This window comes from Haliotis asinina, chromosome 8, assembly GCF_037392515.1.
Source record: "Haliotis asinina isolate JCU_RB_2024 chromosome 8, JCU_Hal_asi_v2, whole genome shotgun sequence".
NCBI classification, from domain to species: domain Eukaryota; kingdom Metazoa; phylum Mollusca; class Gastropoda; order Lepetellida; family Haliotidae; genus Haliotis; species Haliotis asinina.
In genome coordinates, this window is record NC_090287.1 from 11,928,417 (window position 1) to 11,939,297 (window position 10,881).

General features: G+C 38.5%; 1 protein-coding gene across 1 annotated transcript; it reads left to right on the top strand.

The window, feature by feature from the left end:
• The first annotated feature begins 7,877 nt into the window (after window positions 1-7,877).
• Window positions 7,878-9,135, top strand: LOC137294636 (uncharacterized). The gene is made up of 2 exons (XM_067825697.1): window positions 7,878-8,207; window positions 8,395-9,135. The coding sequence occupies exons 1-2, from the start codon at window positions 7,886-7,888 to the stop codon at window positions 8,940-8,942; spliced, it is 870 nt and encodes a 289-aa protein (XP_067681798.1). The 5' UTR covers window positions 7,878-7,885; the 3' UTR covers window positions 8,943-9,135.
• Window positions 9,136-10,881: the final 1,746 nt, after the last annotated feature.

The window sequence follows — 10,881 nt, forward strand, 5'->3', positions numbered from 1 at the left end:
CATGGTTACAGAATTAAAGTTCTTCACCAGTCACTATGTTTTGGCATCATGTTGCGATAAACAGCAAAACAGTTGCCTGGAAACACATACAATGTGTGATGCATACACACGCCCCCTCGTTCGGGTGGTCCTTTGATCTGCTGTCTCTCGATCTGGGACCCCCGGGGCTGTACCTACTCTGTAGGTGGGGAACAATGACACTGATAGCGTGTCATCCAAATGTGATGGTCAACCGTAATTAGGTCTTCCAATAGATAAAACTGAACAGATAATCTATTGTTCCAATAACAATAGATACTTTTTTATTTCAAGAATAATTTGCGTTTAGCTTCTCATTTACAGATCAAAGAAACAATGCGGATTGGACCAATGCTGTCAGGCGTGATGTGAGGCCGCCATCAATAAACGGGATGCGGACCTGTTGGATTAATCAACGTACATAAACATCAGAGGAGATGGCAGATTAGGGGGTGGAAGTGCTGACATTATCTTCACGGGTTGTAATACATGACGTAAGAGACAGCCATTGTCATTCAGGGGTAATATATTTTGGGTATCCATTCAAGATGTTTACACATCAGTCCTTCTAGAATGATGTGCTTGTGTGCTTTGATCAAAGGAGCTTAAATATTAAGGCTCTGCTTGCGATGAAGGTCTTTGATGAGTGGAACCTCTTACCAAGACATGGCTGTTTACATATTACTACACTAGCTAGCTGTATAGTTTACAAATATGTTAGTATGAAGAACATGGCTCAATCTGGCTTAAACCTATTTGTGTTTCGAAAAAGCATGGTTCCGATAGCTGGACACGTTATTGAAATAATTTGACAAAAAAAAAAATGATACAAAATAACATTGTTGGATATGTGACTGTATAATAAATATGTTCGTTATTATGTTGATTATGCATAGTAAAGAAATGAGCAGAGAATCAAGTTATATGAAACTTGCCTTACGTTGAATATATATGCATGGTCATAATCACTGGAGGCAGTTATTTTCAGAAATGAGCATTGTGAGCTGGAAGTGTCACCATTTTCTGAGTTATTCTGTGCGCCGTTACAGTAAAATAAGTTTTGATATCGTATCACTGGGTATCAAAATACACAGCTGCTCTTAAATCTTGATAGGCTCACTGTTGTTGAGTGAATACACCATAGTTACATATAACAGATCCGTCTTGTAAAAAATAATCACATCGAGAAATATCAATTTTAAAGTTGCATTACAGGCACGTTTTTTAACACATTGTTAATTATTTGTATGTTGCGGATGTATGTATTAGGTATTTAATAGTTTATACTACTGACACGTTAACCGCCCTGATTTGCACATCATCAACCTCACTCTGTTACCTACCTTACAGAATCAATTTGCATACAAATGCAAACAAAAGATATTTAATGCGTTATTTCAGTTCTTATCAAGTACAACGGTGCGGAGAAAAAAAAACTTCCAAATTTCAAGTAAACAAAGCACCGTCCTCGTTTGTGTGCCCTGCTGTTTACCAGTCGCCAAATACTAACTGGTCATGCGTTAGAGGTCAATTAAATGCAGAATCATAACCGATGGTTCCTTGGATCTGTCCGTCACCGTATTTGTTGGACCTTCCTGGATTTATCCAGTTTAAATTTGAAGGCAGGAGTTCCGTTTTCTATTGTTATAATCTTACTGGTTTTAGGGAAGAAACCCTATATCATATGACCCTTATCAAAATAATGTCCTGGTGGTATTTTGGAATCTGAAATGGTTTTTATCTGAAATATATAAAACTATGAAATCACATTTCTCCTTCCATTTATGCGTACTGGAGTATTACACTGTGCTTGCATTACCTGCGCAATTCCGACATGAAGTATTCGTAGTGTAGCGGGTAATACACATCGGAACATATCAATGTTTCAAATGTTGCACTTTTTATAACTAGATAAATACATTATCAAGCCATCCGTGTTCATCATACTCCTCTGAACCTGTTTTCATCCATTTACTGTTAAATTACTTGCCTGACTTAATATCAGCGTTGGTAAATACAAAATCAAGTAGTCATTAACTGCGGCAGACAGTGGAGCCTTGGGGTTTACTGGTCAAATGAAAATTCATAGTAGAATAACAAAGACCTCTAATTCATGAATTACGTGTTGGGAAGCTCCATTGTTCCCGAACAAAAGGCATACCCAAACCGCCAACAACCCGCGTCTTTAACAACACATATTGCCATTTCAAGGCTAATTTTGAAATCAATGGAATCATTCGGCGACCCGCACCTAGCGGAACGTAAAGATTGACCTGTCAGACTGTGCGCACAGGAATCAGAGAGTGGCCATAAACAACTGTAACATACATCTGCTGAATTGTTCAACATCGACAAGAGATGAAAGGGTTGGCAGATAAGAAACATCACCAGCACCTGACACGTTAGTCTGGGTCTTCATTCCCAGCTATTGATGATACAATAAAATGGCAATTGTCACTCAAGGGAAATGTTTAATTAACGTTCGTAGCTACAATATTTCTCAGAACCGACAGGAGGTCTGAACACATTTATTGCGTTCAGGTTGATTCTTTTACGCAGTAATCAAAGCAGCCTTACAAGTCGTGGTCTTATGTAACATGCCAATATCCATATTAGAATAGTTGATGACCACTACAGAAAGGTATTATGCAAGCTCTGCAGATCTCTAGTCAACCCTAATTCTTCCCAAATCCACCTTACATTACATTATTGCCCAAATGAGGTTTCCGCTTGATGAAGTGCAAATGGTCTTTACTGTCTAATCTATTTATTGATAACTAAATAGGCCTCAGTAGCCATGCGTGTAAATACTTACGAGACTCTACTACTTTAGCTTTTGAAATATCCCACGAATACACTAAAGGAATTGGGTAACATGTTTTCCTTTTCGATTTCCTGACAACTGTATTGCGATACCCGTTACAGTGATAAATAATGCGGACATGAGTCATCTCATTTACATTTCGATGATCATCTTAATCATTTATTTTATTCACAGATGTAATCAGCATGTTACCATTTGGATTTAACTGTAATGACGTTTATTATCGTTTTACTTAGTGTCTGTGTTCTACGTACATGTATTACTTTTAACGAAAATATAATGGTCTCATGTCACGTTCTCAAAATGTGTTATATGTTACAGTTGGGATTTTTTTTCTAAATCAAGTGTACATATGCTGGTACATTTAGTGGCTGACAAAGTGTTATCGAAGATACATTAGGTATACTAACAGAATATCATCGTTATCTAGAACAAGTTTGGAATATATGATTGTGATATTCCACTCATCGCAGCCAATGATTGTGATATTCCACTGATCGGAGCCAATGATTGTGATATTCAACTCATCGGAACCACTTATCAAATTTGCTTTACATCGTCCCGTTTCGGTTTCAGTGTTTATTGAGAGAAACAATTATTTCCACAAACTTTCGACAAATTATGAAAGGTTAATCGTTAACCTTAACTGTCTACCTCACTTATTTCGAGTTTATGTCGAGACATAACAGCATAAGACGATAGTGATAGATGGAGCCCACAATGGAGCCCACAAACGAATAATCTATTTCAGTGAGTGTTGATGCTGATGAAAGATTCTGAATAACCTTTTCTATCTTAAATAAGTTTCTCCAAAACCTTTATATTGAATGATTGAAGCATGGTCTCATGGGTATTTAAGTAAAATATTTAGTCAGTATTAAACAATTGTTTATGTGTGGTCCAACAGTTCTTATGCTTCTGTTAGTTCTTCGGTTTTTCACACTTGTAGTGTTTGATAGATACCCCAGCCAGCCGGACTGGCAAGTAGAATAAATTATTCCGATTTAGTTTACATAGAATACATATTGTAAGTGGACTATATCAGAATAGGATCATTATTCAGATACGTGTCATGATGTTAAGTATTCATGTTTTGTGAGCAAAAACTACTCAAAATAAAACTCAGCCACTTCATCGGTCGTGACGTGTTTTATAAGTTGCCCTTTCAGGACATAAAACTGTCCCGTATGGAAAGACAGGAAGGTGTTTAAGATAACCCCTTTGTGCAACATGATAAATGTCAGCCATTATATCTGATGAGAATACAGCCAACTCACTATGCAGGTTGTCATGGCCACAGAATGTTGATCATGACCACTTCCTGATTTACTTGGCCCATTGCACAAAGCCACTGGAAGCCCATCCCACCAATAATTACACCTGCGGTTTCAAAAGATATCTCATAAAGTTCGTGTCTGTATTGCAATCGCCTAAAACCTTAAGATGTTCACCCTGCACTTGTGCACGTCTTTGTTCGTGTTTTCTTTTTTATCTTCCAGTTTTCTTTAAAATTAAATCGAGCGGATCGAAGTGGTCTTGTTATCGCCTTTCGTTTGATATTTGCAAATTATAGCGTAAATCAAAGTCCACATTGTAGCTCTAATGCTTCCTTCCTAGCCTGAAGTACCTTGTTCGTCCCAGTTACATATGGCGTGCTAACGCGGCGTCTTTTATCCGTTGCTAATGTCTTTCGTATTCTCTTGTTGTATAGAACAACAAAAGCTACACATGTGCAAGAACACCAGGGTAATATTTATTTCTCGGGTCAAGAGAAGGTTGGATTTTGTTATGTAATTTAGTAGTACTAAATAGATGAGCAAATTAAATATCTCATTATCGGTATTGTGCTTTCTCACACCAAATGCGAATAGGGTACCTATGATATATCACGTACCCGTTTAAATTGCTCTTTCTGGATGGTATTAAACCATTTGATCTGACTGTGTCTATATTTCTTTGATGGGCATTTTAGAAGTGGGGGTGATGAAGAGTGATGGTAATGTTATACATTACGTCTTTATTGTATGAAAGATGACGTTTCGACATGGGTTTTAATGTCCTTGTCAGGAATGTGATGATCCTGCTGGATAATGTCATTAGAATCAATGTCGAAACGTCCCTTTGACAGTAAAATTGTTGTCTATATCTATGAAATTATGATTATTTTGTGAGTATTTATGCCAAACAGTGTAGAAATAGGACCACATTTCTTGTGCTGAGTTATGTAAGACATTGCTCCCTTGCTCTCAAAGTACATTCCTTAGATATTATTTGTGTTCAACATGACGTTAGACAGGTGCACATTCTTACTTTTCTTCATAATATAAAAATGACAGTAATTTGATACCTTGTGGTGTGCAACACCAATGTAAGGTCAATGAACTACTGTTCAAGAAACTTGAAATATCGTCCTGGGAGGAATACGCTCCCCAAGGTTATGTACTTCATTTCCCCAATATTGGAGCATGATGGTTAGCTGTAGAATGTTTGTGTAAAATGTATGTTAGCAGATAAATGCAGTGAGAACCATGCAGGTTCATTCTGGAATGAAAAATGAAATAACAGTTCTCCAAACCATCGTCCCTCAACTCACAACATGTACGTTCGTACGTTGCCATTCATCTCAATACTCAAGTATCTACATAGTTCACAGCAATTTTAAACAGTAAACCATTTGACGTCGTACATTTACTCAGAAGACAATGTGTGCTGTGGTGCCTTTGCTGTTGAATACTAGTATATCCATGAAACGTTTGGAAATATCCAAACCGTCTCGTACATGTTTTTAGATACATATCTAAATGAAGAGGGAAAACACTCTCTACAATACTGTATGACGAGAGCGGGGTAGCATCTTTCCAGTTGCAACTTCCCCTTTGTGTCGAGCAATATCCTGCAGCTACATCCATTGATGTGAACTGTCTTTAAAACTCGATCATACGTCTTTGCAAACCCAAATTTTCAGTCATGGTAACAGAATACAGTAATATATGTAACGCTACTTATTGCTGACATTCTTCGAAGAACCTGTACACGCGAGAATGTGTGCATTTATACTCAAAAAGCAAATCCTCCATTAAAATCCATGCAATGTACTGCCTATGGGCAAAAGTTAATACTCGTTAAAACCATTCTGTGCAATGAATGTATTTTTGCTAATGATAGGACTTTGCCGGTCTTGCATTACCCAGAAGAAAACGCTAAACCGATCTTTACCCGAGATTGCCATAGCGTTTACACAGTGATGATTATAGCATTCGGAACTGGTCACTGGTCATTTCACACGCTGGTGTGTTAGTAATTAGCCGCTTATCGTCCTTCTGGTCACAGATGACCTTCCACAGACCCATCCAACAGATGGTGGTCGACCTTATCACGTGTGACTTAGCACAAAGTTTATAAATTGTGCTGACGTTGGGATCTAATCTCCAGTTCCATTGTACAGGTGAAGGTTAATTATATATGATCTGTATCAGTTTGAGAAAAATAATGTTCAACCACACGATATAAATGACGTTTACAAAGAAATACTCTTAACACAATAACCTAGTGTAAATATGTTCATGAAAACTACAAACAGGCAGTACCGACCTGTATTCGTGATTGGTGAAGCCTTGTTAGAGAACAAAGGATGAATAAGTGTGATTGGTATATGGAATGAATATATATATTAATCTGAATGGGTATGTGAGTAATGCAGGCATTCAATGGTAACGCACACCTTGGCACAGATGTCCAGCAATACTAGGCACCGTCATAAAACCTCGGATATAACATGCGCCGTATGAAGTATGCATGAAGGGAAAACGATAACATGCATTTACATATATTCAATCAACCCACTACATAGAATAATATATGGCCCGCGAAGTATTTTCCACAATAGATTCCAGAAACAATTCAAATGGTGAATATATCTACACATATATTTATTTGGATAAAGTTACAGGCAGATATTCTGGTCGATGAGGGCATCCTGGCAAGGTGACTGGACAAATACTATTATTTCAGAACTGGACATTGCTAATTTAGTGCTTGGATAGGAATGATACGGATGGAGAATATCTGTTTCGGATATTGTTAGGCTAATTATTAGTATCTCGCTTCTGATGTATTCGATTAAAGGAATTTATTGCCAACATCGTACATGCGCAGAGTTTACGTATTGTTTCCTTTTGGCGATTTCTGTGCCACACGACTGATTCTGTGGGTAAACGACGATAAGTTGCTGACCTGATAATCATGAGTACAACTTTATGGAATACAACTTCTTCATTTCATTGAGCGAAGTTTCAGTGCCGATTATTACACCGAATGTTGAACTGTTTTTCAAGTGTAAGTTCAATTTTGAATATGCGAAAAGCGACCTTTGCATGCCATGTATTGGTGGCTATCTGGTGTAATCTTAAGGAAATGTTAGTTCTAGGTGCGTCAGGAGATTCAGCTTGTTCAGTTACCTAGAATCAACAATGCACGCCATGGAGATGTGGAAATCCCATCTGGGATTCGTACCCACTCTATTACAATCGGGTTCCTAAATATAAGTGCAGGTTCGAATCCAGAACGAAAACCTTGTCGTGCACTTTGCTGACAATAAATCAAACGAGGCAGATAAATAGTGAACGTTAACTGGATCCTAATGCTATCACATTATGTCACAAGTGATAAACAAGTACGATTTACGATTGTTGTAATAATGAAACACAGTTGTGTATACTGATTAATGATGCGCTTGCAACATCAGCCCGAGGCTATTATGTAATGTCCACAAGTGAGGTGATTACACAGCAGGTAGATCCTGAACACTCGTCAATTTGCCCACACTGTGTGGTCACTTACGCGCCTTTCAACTTCGATTGCAGATGACCCTGCTTAAAAGCCATCCATCAGTTCCTGAAAGATTTGTTTACCACACGATAACGATATAATTACCAGTTCCTAGCTGTCAATCATTCGGAGCTTAACCCTGATTGGCTGCTACCGGTGGCATAAATGAGACTATATAAAGGTCAGGAAAACACGGCCAGTCATTTACAGACAGAGATGCGCGTCCCAACACATCTGTTACAGCCTCTCAGTGTTGATACCAGCACAAGCTATGATCTGGACATGTCCAGGTTCCCAGGCCTGGACGATCCAAGGTACAAGAATGAACCTGTGTTAATGGTCGCACGAAGAGAAACAAATTACATTGGATATAACAATACATCATGGACGTGTTCTGGTAGAAGGGAGAGTGCGTTTAGTTCCTTCCAAACAATGCAGCGCCCTGATGCTGGTTCAGCTTCTAGATGTCCTCCTCTGCATTCTTCTGTGCATCCTGTACATAACATCGGTGTGCCCGAAGACCTGCTTGAGATCATTGGTAAGTTGATTTTACTGATAATGCAGGTTCATGTACTGACATTTATTTTATCATTGAACATATGCTTTGAAAATCCTGAATAGTACAGTTTCTGTTTAAAACAAGTGCAAATAATGCAACGTATATAAATTTGCAGATTTAGATATACAAATACGAGCATTCTTTTACTTTGGTTCTTTATTCCCAGATCTTCCGAACCAGGATTTGCTGGGACTGCTGGATACAAAACAATATGAGATTCTCGTCGATGATCTCAGTCAAGATCTGAACAGACAAGATCCTCTGCCAGACTTACAGATCCTTGCAGTGGAACAAAGAAGAGATACCCTTGATGAAAGACAATTGTATACAAATTACCATCGACCAGACCTACATGCAACGCCATTTGAACAAAGGAGTTGTTACCAAACTGAAATTCCCCAGCAACATCTAAGGAATACCATGCCGTACAGCAAAACAACAAATACGTGCAAAAACTTCAAAGGATACATGTATCCCACGTATAGCTTAACCTCAAACAGATGTGTGGCTGTGAATGCACCAAATAATTCATTCGGAAGTACTTTAGTCAATCCCGTGGGTGATAAACCTGTAGCCGCCGTTGTCAGGAACAAGAGGAAATGGTCAAATGATAGTGACAGTTCCCATAAGAGGAGATGTCTGCAGCCGAGACATGTGGATTACCTTGGGCAATATTCTGTGATACGACAAGGGTCTCAAATAGGAGTGATGTGATAGGTGCCATTGATTAAACAGTTGCTGACTCAGATGGATAATCATTCCCTCGGTGTATGTTGTGTGCATGTGTGTAAAGATAATGTCAATGAGAAGCCAAATAATGTATACTACTTGCAGAGTGCATGCTGCTACTACTTGATTGTTATTTATTTGTTGCATATTTTATATTGAATAAATAATATTTTCATAATTTGCTGTCAGTTTACGCTGTTTCATAATGGCACTTAAAACACCTTTGTCATCTACACTTCAATTTAAGGAGTAGATTTAGCTTTCAATACCGGTTTCAATGAATATGTGGTGAAAAGTCATATATCGTATGAAATAAGATATGTGGTTGGCCGATATCCTTTGACAACATTATTTTCATAATTGGCTCCACGAGTCGAATGTAAGACACAATATGACGCCTTAGACATCAACAAATATCAAATTTAGATTTTAACCCAGCACAGAATGATTCTCCACATTACTCTCCATTTCTTTCAATGTACAGCCATTGCCATTTTCACCTTCTCGTAAAAACCTTTAATTGGGACCAACCCAGAAGTCATGCTGACTTTTTAAGCCATGGGAAATGCTAATGTGAATACCGGCATTTCACAGTGGACAATGGAACCTTGCTGTTGACCCCTAGATCCCGGGTACACCCTGGGGGGTGATCCATGTCCATTCTAGTCAGCCTTGTAAAAGTACACTGCTCAGTGGCCGTGGCGATAACATGAACATGATAACACTCAGTGACTTCTTTGAAGTGACACACTGGAATATGAATGAAAGGAGCTAATTTATTCTTGAATAAAGCATGATGCAAACAATCAATAAGATTTTTTATGAAACTGGATTTGTCATTGAAACATTCCTCCATTCTCGCATACATCAGTGCAAATAACGTTTCCAATCAATTTACATCACAATTAATAGTAATTCATGAGGTAAAGGATCAGTTGCTGCTCTGGGTAACAATGGATTGCTATAGTCGCTATTCAAAGGCATGCAAAGCAAAATATCTTCATTAAGAACGCCATGTGGGAGGCATGATTAGATTTCCCCACGACGTCAGGCTATGTGTAGTGTCTTTCTGGTAAAAGAAGTGCTAGGGTGTATTGATTTGGATGGCATGCCAGGAAATGAAATAGACAATGAAACATTATAGTGAGTAATTCTATCACACGAACCGCGGCTAATGCTTAAAATGAAATTGATAAGCCAAAGCACGTGACATTACATGAGTACCTGTATCGACTGTGGTGACAGCAGGGGTTTGGAAATGGACGGACATGTTTGGATTACTCGCGGACACCCTCTGTCATCATGTATATTGACCGTTGGGTAAATGCATAGGGAAGCGATTGTCCTTATTCTACTCTCCATTGTTGTAGAGATGGAACATGAGTTGAGTGGGTACAAGACGAATAGGGAACACATTTTGTCTGATAATGTGTTAGTAAATACTTCGATTATTTGGGTGTTAACACAGTTGCTTTATTTATTTCTACTTGGACGTTGGCTAGTTGTCTTTGCGGTACACTCCACGTCAGGTTGTGTCCTCAGAATACTATGACGTTTGATAATATTGCATTTCAATGTGTAACTTCACAAGGCAGGCACAACTTTTGTGTCTTTGTGTGTGTGTGCGTGCGTGTGTGTGTGCATGTGTGTGTGCGTGTGTGTGTGTGCGCGAGCGCGTGTGTGTGTGAAACAAATCCATCGGGAAAATTCAGAAATACATTGCCACCATACAATCACAAATAGTCTATTGATACCACGATGCATGCTTTAACCTCTGGTGGCCGAATAAGCATATTTATTATACCAGGTGTAGGTTTATCAGTACATAGGCGGCGGCAGAATTGTTGTACAGCCTTACTATTTTAATGGGGGCGATAAGCACGTATTCATGAGAACATTTATCACTTTGGTTCACCACACGAAC

Excerpts from the sequence above, each read along its gene's own strand:
- LOC137294636 (XM_067825697.1), top strand. The coding sequence starts at position 7,886 with ATGCGCGTCCCAACACATCTGTTACAGCCTCTCAGTGTTGATACCAGC. Across the intron at positions 8,208-8,394 it reads AGACCTGCTTGAGATCATTG|ATCTTCCGAACCAGGATTTG; the intron begins GTAAGTTGATTT and ends CTTTATTCCCAG.